Source organism: Dipodomys merriami, unplaced genomic scaffold (assembly GCF_024711535.1).
Source record: "Dipodomys merriami isolate MVZ:Mamm:240054 unplaced genomic scaffold, mDipMer1.0.p SCAF_10, whole genome shotgun sequence".
Classification (NCBI taxonomy): Eukaryota; Metazoa; Chordata; class Mammalia; order Rodentia; family Heteromyidae; genus Dipodomys; species Dipodomys merriami.
This window is the reverse complement of record NW_027202271.1, coordinates 52,818,148-52,829,212: the sequence shown is the minus strand read 5'-3', so window position 1 is coordinate 52,829,212 and position 11,065 is coordinate 52,818,148. Positions and strand designations below refer to the sequence as shown.

The window sequence follows — 11,065 nt, the reverse complement described above, 5'->3', positions numbered from 1 at the left end:
CCTCGTTGGCGTGTAGTCTTCATTCTGTAACTAGAGTTGTCGTGAAGAGGTCCAACTCCCGATGTTCCACATGTCAGATGTGGCTGCTCGTTCCCCCCCCCCCCCCCAAACACCAATTGGAGTCAATGCCAGGCGCTGTTGGCTTCCCCTGTAAACCTTAGCTATCCAAGAGGCTGAGATCTGAGGATTCTGGTTCAAAGCCAGCCAAGGGTGGGAATGCCCTTAACTCCAATTAACTACACACACACACACACACACACACACACACACAAGCCAGAAGCAGAGCTGTTGCTCAAGATGTAGATTGCTAGTTTTGAGGTAAAAAGCTCAGGGACAGTGTCCAGGCAGAGTTCAAGCTCCAGGACTGGGGGCTTGCATACACACACCCAGACACAGGAGTCAAGTAGTGATGAAGAGAGAGGGAAGTCAAAGGCTTATGAAGGCCACAATCACTTTAGCCCATCTTCTCTGTATAGACAAGAATTCAGATTTAAACAGAGATGAGAAGTCTGCAGACAGTCCTCCTCTCTGTGTGGCCTGACTGTTATCTCTACTCTAGTTCAGTGAGGGGTTTCTGTAGTTGTTACTGCTGTCATCACTTGAAAGCAGAGGCGGGCACCGGTGGCTCATGCCTGTAATCCTAGCTCCTCAGGAGGCTGAGATCTGAGGATCGAGGTTCAAAGCACGAATCCTTGAGACTCCGATCTCCAACTAACCACCAGAAAACCAGAAGTGGTGCTGTGGCTCAAGGGGTAGAGCGCTCACCTTGAGCTGAAGAGCTCAGGGACAGCGCCCAGACCCAGAATTCAAGCCCCACAACCAACCAAAAAGAAAAAGAAAAAAAGGAGTAGGCTGGTTCTCAGAAAATGATCACTTCTCTAGGGTGTAGCCTCATCATTGTACTTGTCTTTCCCTGGGTAGGCTCTGGTGTTCTGTAGGGGTAGTTTTGGTTCCTGATCACAAAGATGTTACTGATCAGTTCTGTGCTTCTGGAACTTAACATGATTGAGGGGAGGGCACTCTGAGTGAAGGACACAGGTGCAAAATGGAAGCCAAAGTGACAAATTTTTATCCTTTTTAACAAACTTGTGGGTCTAAGAGGACAGAGCTTTTGAACAAAAGCTTTTAACTACCTGATAGAAAATTTGTAATGTTTAAAAATGTTACGGAACACGTGTGAATCTACACTTGTATGTGCTACCCAGAACCTGTCATATGATAAGTGACTATTGAGGGAATAAACAAATGGCCATCCTTCCCCTCCGATTTTGGTAAGACTCCAAACCACAGCTTGCAAAAGCTTGCATGTAGCTTGCTGGGTTGTTTAAAAAAGAATTGTGGTCACTGCAAGTGTTTGTGAAGAGCAGCTTCTTAATATATTTTCACTCAGGGGATTTGCCCTGGGCAGCAAGGAGCTCTCCTGTAAGGGTTCTGTGCTTAGACCTAGGCCACAGCTCAGTCGGCCTGACAAAAGAAAGCATGTGGGATTATGGGAAGAGTTGTTGGGATGAAGGGTGATGAAGGGCTCCCCCAGCCCACAGTGTCTCAGTCTGAGCTTGCTTTGCTTGTGGGCCTGGCCTGAGAGCAGAGTCCCTCAAGCTCTACAAGTGTCTGGAGCCGGAGCCCGTGGCTCGCGCCTGTAATCTGGAGGCTGAGAGCTGATGATCCCGATTCAAAGCCAGCCTGGGCAGTCAAAGCTCTTTCACTTAACTACCCAAAACGCTGGAAGTGGAGTGGCAGAGTTCGAATCCCACCCCCTGAAACTTGTGCAAAAGGACAAATCGACGCAGCAGTAAGACCCCAATACCACACTCGGGGGAAGCCCAATGACAGCAGGGGAACAAAGAGGAGCCGCGAGCTTGGGAGACAAGCACCGAGTGATGATAAACGCCGCGCTCCTCCGGGCCCCACTTCCGCCCGGGTCACGAGAAGTCGCCGCCCCCCACGCCTGGTGCTCCGCTGATCCCTTCCGGCGAGGTGCCTGTCACGCTAGCCTTTTCGGTCCGGCCCGCTCTTGTTCCGCGCCCGCTGCTGCGCGCACTTCCGCCGGAACTGGGGAGAGAGCGGCTCCCCCAGCGCGGGTGCTCCCGGAGGTCGGGTCCGGCGCCCCGCGGGGCCGGGGTGGGGGCAGGGGTACTGTCTGCCGCGCCTCTCTCCCTGGAGGGTGGGGTGGGTGGGGTGGGCACGCGGGGAACCCCTCACCGATGGATCCAGGCCTGAAGGGTGCCCCTTGGCCCCGGCCGAGCGTTCGTCCTCTCGGTGACCTGTCAACCGAGAAGACAGACCCGTGCGCCCGGGGTAGGGGAGCACCCCGAGCCCCTGTAATCGTGCGGCTGGTCGTGAGCCTAGAACCTTCTAACGCTGCCCCTTTTCCCTCCCCGCCAGCCCTCCGACCATGCCCGCGGGTGTGTCCTGGCCCAGCTACTTGAAAATGTTGGCAGCCAGCCTCCTGGCCATGTGCGCGGGTGCCCAAGTGGTGCACAGGTACTACAGGCCCGACCTGGTGAGTGCGCGCCTGGTGAGAGCAGCGCGGGGCGCCCCGAGGCCCTTGGGCGCACGTCTGCCCGCCCTGAGACCCCCGTGTTGGCCTCCACTAATCCCTCAAGCGGCCCTTTGCCTCAGACCTCCCTCCACAGCATAGCCGCTGCCCACCTCTCCCCACTTTCATCCCTCTCGATCCTTGCAGCATCCACAAACCCATCAAACACAAACCTACCTCAGCCATTCGTTTTCTCTGACATGCCGTCTTCCCACGTCTTGGCTTGTTTTCCTTCTTTTAAACTTCAGATCATTGCTCAGATACCTCCTCCAGCTTTGACAGTTTTTTGGCCAGTTAGCTCCCAAATGATTTTTGGTTTTGTTGTTGTTGATCCAGTACTGGGGCTCGAACTTAGGGCCTCAGTGTTGTCCCTCAGCTTTTTCTCTCAAGGCTGACATTACCACTTGAAACACAGCTTCACTTTCTATTTAAAAGCTGTTTGGTGGTTAATTGGAGATGAGCCCAGATTCGCTTTGAGCTGTGATCCTTAGATACCAGCCTCTTGAGTAGTGAGGATTACAGGCATGAACTACTGGTAAATAGCCCAAATGATTATTAAATCCTTTTAAGACCTTCCTTTCCATACAGCATGAGTCACAATTTGAAGGTATTTATTCTTACGTTTGCTTCCATTGAATGCAAAACTACAGGATAGGAAGGTATTAGTCTGCTTTCACTTTTGAATCTCAAGTCACAGTAATCCTTCACGTCCGTCCCAGGGAACCATGTGCAGGCAAGCAGGCACAGAAGAAAGATTATTATAAGGTTTATTTGAGGGGCTATATTTCCCAGGAGAAGGAGCGCATGGCTTCTGTCCCTATCCTAGTGGCAGGAGGGTGGAGGGTCTGGGTGCCATGTAGGTCTGGGCGGAGAGAGGGAGTGGCCAGCTGTGTGGCCCAAACTGTTAAGGCAGGGAGGAGCTCAGGTATGGGTGCAGCTGAGGACCAAAGGTTGGGGATAATACTAACATTCTCTGCTTTGTTGTTTAATAAAAATAGGGGAACTAGCCCAGGGGATATGTGGGTGGAAGTAATTTCTTCTGAAGTTATTTCCTGCTGTAAAGGGGCAAAGTAGTCAGGGGTCCCTGATTTGTTGGCTGGGTGGGGTACCATCGAAGAGGCATTTGCTTGCTAGTTTGGTTGGTAAAAGTACTCATCTTTTCCATGACAATAGTTATCTAAAATGCACAACACAATTAGTAAAAGGCAAAAATTGCTGTTAGCAGCTTAAGAAAGGAATAAGCCAGGGAGGGATTGATTCCCAGAGGGGCTATCAAAGTCCTTAGATTGCCTTTTCTGTCTTGGATTGGAGACATAGCATGGTACCTGACTCCCCGCATCTTGGAGTGGGGAGTAAGACTTTTCCTGCTTTAGATCACAGTAACCTGAGGAGGAGGTAGCAGAGATATTTAAAGGTACCAGAGCCAACTGGTATCATGGACTCTTTTGGCTACTTCCTGTTGGCCTGGGGGGTGTCAAGGAGTCTCTGGAGCTGGGGTCTTTAAGGTCTGGGTCTGTGCTGGGCAAGGCAGGGCAATGTAAGTGAAGGTTGGCTTTGACTTGTTCCCAGGTGGTGTCCTGGGTGGAGGGGCTGTTGTCCTGTTAAAAGAAACTTTTGGAAAGGTCAGGCAAAAAGGTAACAAGGTAAGTTAGCATGAGTAACATAGGAGAACACATACTGGCCATGGGCCAGAAAAGTTCCATTTGGAGCATAATCCCAGGTGTGGCCCATTACAGGGAAGGAGTATGAATAACTGGACTGAGGGCAGGGGGTGTCTAGGCCGTTTTTGGCAACTGGGTAGGGGGGAGCATAGTGGACTGGTTGGGAGTATCCAGTCAGGGGCTATTATAAATACAAATAGCAGGTAACAAAGGCAAGACTGTAACTTTCTGTCCAGTTAGAGGGTGACATTAGGTAGGCAAGTAACTATTTCTCTTGATCTCCTAGCTGTGATTAATTTTGAAAGGGCTAGAGTAGCAAAAGGAGTCTGTCACAAAAGCCCTTTTTATTTCCAGTTAAAGCACAAGGAGATCAATGGAGATAGGTTACTTGTAACTTAACGATTGACTAACAATTACTTGTCAGGCTTTTGTAATAACAAACCTCAGTAGATATTTTTAAACTTCAATTGATTGGTACTCTAGGTACTGCCATTGCCTCTAGGCAGCCTGTTTAAAATGGCTTATATACAACATTTAACTTTTAACAAATTTACAGATCTTTTCTTGGGCTACAGAAGCTTAGCCTGTTTAGCACTCTGGTTTGCAGAAGTGTTTTTCTGGCTGGCTGAGAAAAGTTGATCTCTTGTGACCCTAACAATGTGTGGCTGTGGAGGTTTGTTCCACATATGTAGGATCCTGTTCATATATGCATGTCTCTACAACTTAATCTGTTTTGTTCACATTGATGTGCATAGACTGCATAAACATTTGTGTATATTAATGTTCTTTATTCTTCCTTCTTCCTCCTCCTTCTCCTTCTTCCTTCTTCTTCCTTTTCCTTCTTCCTTCTTATTTCTTTCTTCCTCTTCCTTCCATGCCAGTACTGGGGCTTGAACTCAGGGCCAGGGCACTGCTCCTTAGCTTTTTCACTCAAGTCTAGTCCTCTTCACTTGAGCCACACCTCCAGTTCCACCTTTTTGGTAGTTAATTGGAGATGACATTCTTAGACTTCTCTGTTTTGGTTGGCTTCCAATTGTGATCCTTAGATTGTAGCCTCCTGAGTACCTAGGATTATAAATATTTCTGGCTGGTCTTTTTAATCATTTTAGAGTTGTGTTTTTCAGTGTGTGTGTGTGTGTGTGTGTGTGTGTGTGTGTGTGTGTGTGTGTGTGTGTGTGTGTGTGTGTGTGTGTGTGTGTGTGTGTGTGTGTGTGTGTGTGTGTGTGTGTGTGTGTGTGTGTGTCCTGGTCTTGAACTCAGGGCTTAAGTGTTGACCCTGAGTGTGTGTGTGTGTGTGTGTGTGTGTGTGTGTGTGTGTGTGTGTGTGTGTGTGTGTGTGTGTGTGTGTGTGTGTGTGTGTGTGTGTGTGTGTGTCCTGGTCTTGAACTCAGGGCTTAAGTGTTGACCCTGAAGCTCTTTTGCTCAGGCTAGCGCTTGAGCCACAACTTCACTTCTGGCTTTTTGGTGGTTAATTGGAGATAAGACTTTCATAGACTTAGTTGCCTGCTTTGGCCTCAAAACATGATCCTTAGATCTCAGCCTCTTTTTTTTTTTTATTTCTTTGACCCAACAGTTGTTTAAGAGCATGTTTTTTAATTTACACGCCTAACAATCTTCCTAATTTCTTTCAGTGAATTGATTTCTAGCCTCCTTCCAGTATGGGCAGGAAAGATACTCTGCATGACTTTGATCTTTATAAATTCATTGATAATTGTTTGTAGCCAAACATATGGTCTATTCAAACATATTCCTATACTTGAGAAGATATATATCCTGCTTTGTTGTCAATAGAGTATTCTTTTTTTTTTTTTTTGCCTGTCGTGGACCTGAACTCTGGGCCTGGGCGCTGTCCCTCAGCTCTTCAGCTCAAGGCAAGCACTCTACTGCTTGAGCCACAGCGCCACTTCCGGCTTTTTCTGTTTATGTGGTGCTGAGGAATTGAACCCAGGGCCTCATGCATGCAAGGCAAGCACTCTACCACTGAGCCACCTTCCCAGCCCAGATCTCAGCCTCTTGAGTAGCTAGGATTACAGGGGTGAGCCACTGGTGTTTGTTTAATGTGGTACTGGGGAGCAAACTTAGAGCCTTATGCTTGTAAGGCAACTGTTCTGCAGCTGAGCTAAACCTCAGCCCTTTCATTGTGTTGTGTTTTGTTACATAGCTCTTCCATAAATTACTTGTGCAATCCCTTTTGACATTTAGGTGCTATGTTGTTTTTGTACAGACAGTACCACAACAACAGTCTTTTGCCACTTCAGACTGCTTCTTTTTTTTTTTTTGTCGGTCGTGGGGCTTGAACTCTGGGCCTGGGCGCTGTCCCTCAGCTCTTCAGCTCAAGGCGAGTGCTCTACCTCTTGAACTACAGCGCCACTTCCGGTTTTCTGGTGGTTTATTGGAGATAGGAGTCTCATGGTCTTTCTTGCCTGGACTGGCTTTGAACCGCGATCCTCAGATCTCAGCCTCCAGAGTAGCTAGGATTACAGGCGTGAGCCACCAGCGCCCGGCGACTGCTTCTTTTTTTAAGAATGAAGATCCTTTCTGGGAATGTGGCTTAGTGTAGAGTGTTTGCCTAGCTTGCATAAAGCCCTGGGTTCGATTCCTCAGTACCACATTCATAGAAAAAGCCAGAAGTGGAACTGTGACTCCAAGTGGTAGAGTGCTTGCCTTGAGCAAAAGAAGCTCAGGGACAGTAGTGCCCAGGCCTGAGTTCAAGCCCCAGGACTGGCAAAAAAAAAAAAAAAAAAAAAAAAAAAAAAAAAAAAAAAAAAAAACTCCACCTCCAGTTTCCTGCCTCTAGCTCTAGTCAGGAATAGCAATCAGCCCTTCACCAAGGAAAGAATGCCTAGAATTTGACCCTGGGATGTTGAATTTTTTATTTCCTGATCTCAGAATTGGGAGTATGCAAAGGTTGTTACCAGCACCTACCTTTACTTGAGGCAAGGCAGTTGAGTAAGGTCATACTCAGCTTGGCTGGGTAGTAATAATGGCATTCCAATACTTCTGTAGGCAAGAAGGGCAGGCCTGCGGCTGTTTAGGATATTCTTTTACTAATATCTAAGAATGTAGTCTTTTAGAATTGTACCATCCATTGCTGTTACTGTTATGCCAGCTAGCAACTCATTTATTTTTTGTAATAAAGACTTTCAGTCTGACAGAAAAGAGGAGACCATGGTGCTAGCAAAGGTTCGTGCTTAGGGCTGTTGTAAGGGAGAAATGTTAAGAAGGCTTTATTCAAACTGGGTGCTAGTGGCTCATGCCTGTAATCCTAGCTACTTAGGGGACTGAGATCTGTGAATCACAGTTTGAAGCCGCCTTGGGCAGAAAAGTCAGTCATGGGGCTTGAACTCTGGGCCTTGGAGCTCTTCAGCTCAAGGCAAGTGCTCTACCACTTGAGCCATAGCACCACTTTCAGTTTTCTCATGGCTAATTGGAGAAAAGAGTCTCATGGACTTTCCTTATCAGGCTGGCTTTGAACTGTGATCCTCAGATCTCAGCCTCCTGAGTAGCTAGGATTACAAGTGTGAGCCACTGGCACCCTGCTTTATCTTCAATTGTACCTGCACAAAGATGAATGTGGACCTGTGACTCAAGCAGTAGAGTACCAGCTTTGAATGAATAACAGTGCAAGGCCCTGAATTTAAGCTCTTGTACCAGCACACACACACACACACACACACACACACACACACACACACACACACACACACACACACACACACACACACACACACACACACACAACGAAGGGAAGGAAGGAAGGAAAAGGAAAGGAAAGGAAAGGAAAAAGAAAAGGTAAAAGACTTTGTTCTAATTGTCCAGCCTGGCCTATGAGAATAGCACAGGCGGAAACTTTACTTATGTGGAGCCCAGGAGTCATAATTCCTATTTCTTACTGCCTCAGTGCTGATACCAACAGATTCTGGAGGAAAAAAAAATACATGTAGCTAGGCACCAGAGGCTCATTCCTGCAATCCTAGCTACTTAGGAGACTGAGATCTGAGGATTGTGGCTCAAAGCCAGCCTGGGCAGGAAAGTCCATGAGACTCTTATTTCCAATAAACTACTCAGAAAAAGCCAGAAGTGGCACTGTGGCTCAAGTGGGAGAGTGCTAGCCTCAGGGACAGTGCGTAAGCCCTTAGTTCAAGCCTTAGGATCAACAAATGGAAGTGGGCATGCACATGCACACACACACACACACAAAACCATGTACACAACTCACCATGTCTCACCCCTACTCTTGTAGTACTCAATGCACTGTCTGTCCTCTCTATAATTCTAGTAGCTTTCTGACATCTGCCTTCCTCTGTTTTCCTGCAGTCTCTTCTCAACAAAGCTACTACTGACATCTTTTTATACAGGAGTCATCAGTTCATGTCATTCTAATGTCCAGTGTCTTCCCATTTCAGAGTAAAAGCCACTGGAAACTTTATGCCCTCTACCCTTGTTTCCTAATCACCTTTGAACAATTTGTATCAGTGTAACTAACAACCCAGGAATATGAAGTTACACTCATGCCCCAGGTCTCTTTGGGATACTACTGGCCTGAAACACTCCTTCCTACCTGCATGACTGCCTTCTCCTTCATGTCTGTTCAGAACTCACCCCAGCCAATAGGCACGTGAAAAGATGCTCAGCTTCACTAACCATCAGTGAAATGCCACAGAGAGTGCTCACAGCATACCCACTAGGGTGGCCACAATAATCCAGGACATTTATTGCCAGGGACATGAAGAAACTGGACCTCTGTACCCTGTTGATGGGAAAGCAGAATGGTGCAGTGCTTTGGGAAATAGCTGTCAAGGCCTCAGACAGGGTCAGCCTATGACTCAGCAGTTACAGGTTTATACTCAGCAGTCATGAAGAAACATGTCCACATACCAACTTATGGGAACTTGTTTGTACATGTTCACAGCTGCATTATTTAGTAGAGTCAAGAGGGTGGAAACAGTCCAGATGTCTACTGGCTGATAAATGCATAAAAGGTGGCATATCTATACTATGGAATATTAAAGAGAAGTACTGATCTATGTTACAACATAGGATGAACCTTGAGAACAGCATGCATTATGAAAGGGCCCAGTCACAAAGTACCATGTATGATTCCTTTTTATAAAATGTCCAGAATAGGCAAATCTATATTGACATGAATAGGACTCTGTTGGAACCAGAGGAGGAATTAATATTAATGGGTATGAAGTTTTTTTTGAGGGAGGTGAAAATGTTCTGAAATTTATTATAATAGACTCACAACTCTGAATATATCATACTAAACACGATTTGTGGTGTTTAGGATCATACATATACTGGGCCAGCATTCTACCAGAGCCAGCCCTGAATTGGACATGTTAAATAAGGAATGGTGTGGAGTGAAAATTATATCCCAAATGATTGATTACCAACAAAACAGAACACCTCTACTTTTCTTGATTAGCTTCCTCCAGTGGAAGGATTTTTTATCTTTTTTTCATTGCTTTGTGCATTAAACATAGGAGGCACTTAATTTTTTTTTTTTTTTTTTTTTTGAGTAAGTGAATGGATTTCTAATAGCTGTGTCCTTTGCTAGGTGCATGGTAGGGAGTCAGCACCACATTCAGGAATGAATTTCCAGATGTGGAAAGTTTTACCAGAGTTGGTGAGCCCATCTGAGAATCAGCGCAGACTTTCCCTCTGTGAGTCCTGGGGACCTGGGCATTGCCAGGATGGTAGAGTTATATATACAAGGCTAGAAAAGGATTTAGATCAGCCAGAGGTTCTCACAGTTTTTTTGTTTGTTGTTGTTGTTGTTGAGTAACAAATAGGTTTTTTTTTTTAACTTTAGAAAATCCTTCAGATCACATTGAATTATGGCTTAAGAAAGCACTGGTATCTGGTTTGTTTTGTTTTGTTTTGTTGTCTTTTTGTAGACAATACCTGAAATTCCACCAAAGCCTGGAGAACTCAAAACAGAGCTTTTGGGACTGAAAGAGAGACAACACAAACCTCAGGTTGCAGAGCAGTAAAAACTTCAGAACTCAACGATGCCAAGAATTCTGTAAATGAGAAGTCTTAAATATGTATTAAACATAACATTGTGTTAAACTCCTTGTGGCTAAGCACCTAGTGCTGTGCTAATAGCAGAATTGGTGCTTTGTCTATATTCACTGATAAGGTGGACTTGTCATTATGATTTGACCAAAATGCCAAACTACCTATTCTCAGTCTCTTGCATGTGGACTGGAAGATAGTTGTCTTATATATCATGTAAGAGTGAGCATTTGCCATATTTCCTGCCATTTTAGTTCTGGCTTTTCTCTGAATTAGCTTGAGTATAATGGCTGATGGGAATTATAAACTTAAACATAGTAAAATTGATATTGACAATGAATGTATATGAGACCCAAGTTAATATTTCTGTAAATAATAAAAGAACTTGTATTAAACTATATTATGTCAAATGTTCTCTTGGAGTTGTGTCCATAATAATACTGATCTGGGGGCTGGGAAGGTGGCTCAGTGGTAGAGCGCTTGCCTTGCATGCTCAAGGCCCTGGGTTCGATTCCTCAGCACCACATAAGCAAAAAGAAAAAAGCCAGAAGTGGCGCTGTGGCTCAAGTGGTAGAGTGCTAGCCTTGAGCTGAAGAGCTGAGGGACAGCACCCCGGCCCAGAGTTCAGGCCCCACGACTGGACCCAAAAAAAAAAAATAATAATAATACTGATCTGATCTGTCAAAAATGCTGCAAAATTTAGAGACTGCAGATTTGAGAAGCCAAATTCAAATTGGCATTTAATTTTTCTTAAAAAAATATAGAGAGAGGCTGGGAAGGTAGCTCAGTGTTAGAGTGCTTGCCTTGAACGCATGAGGCCCTGAGTTCGACTCCTGAGCAC

At 45.9% G+C, this 11,065-nt stretch overlaps 1 protein-coding gene across 4 annotated transcripts; it reads left to right on the top strand.

The window, feature by feature from the left end:
- Positions 1-2,047: 2,047 nt before the first annotated feature.
- Uqcc6 (ubiquinol-cytochrome c reductase complex assembly factor 6) lies at positions 2,048-10,617 on the top strand. Of its 4 annotated transcripts, none has more exons than XM_069991607.1 (3): positions 2,048-2,093; positions 2,386-2,503; positions 10,104-10,616. In XM_069991607.1, the coding sequence occupies exons 2-3, from the start codon at positions 2,396-2,398 to the stop codon at positions 10,197-10,199; spliced, it is 204 nt and encodes a 67-aa protein (XP_069847708.1). In that variant the 5' UTR covers positions 2,048-2,093; positions 2,386-2,395; the 3' UTR covers positions 10,200-10,616. The 4 variants fall into 4 exon arrangements, with proteins under 4 accessions (XP_069847708.1, XP_069847734.1, XP_069847725.1 ...); XM_069991633.1 differs by having other exon boundaries at positions 2,079-2,098; positions 10,104-10,617; XM_069991624.1 differs by lacking the exon at positions 2,048-2,093 and adding an exon at positions 2,110-2,133 and having other exon boundaries at positions 10,104-10,617.
- Positions 10,618-11,065: the final 448 nt, after the last annotated feature.

Bases quoted from the DNA above. Each gene is read 5' to 3' on its own strand.
- Uqcc6 (XM_069991633.1), top strand. From the start codon at position 2,396: ATGCCCGCGGGTGTGTCCTGGCCCAGCTACTTGAAAATGTTGGCAGCC. The intron at 2,504-10,103 runs GTGAGTGCGCGC...GTCTTTTTGTAG, and splicing joins GGTACTACAGGCCCGACCTG to ACAATACCTGAAATTCCACC.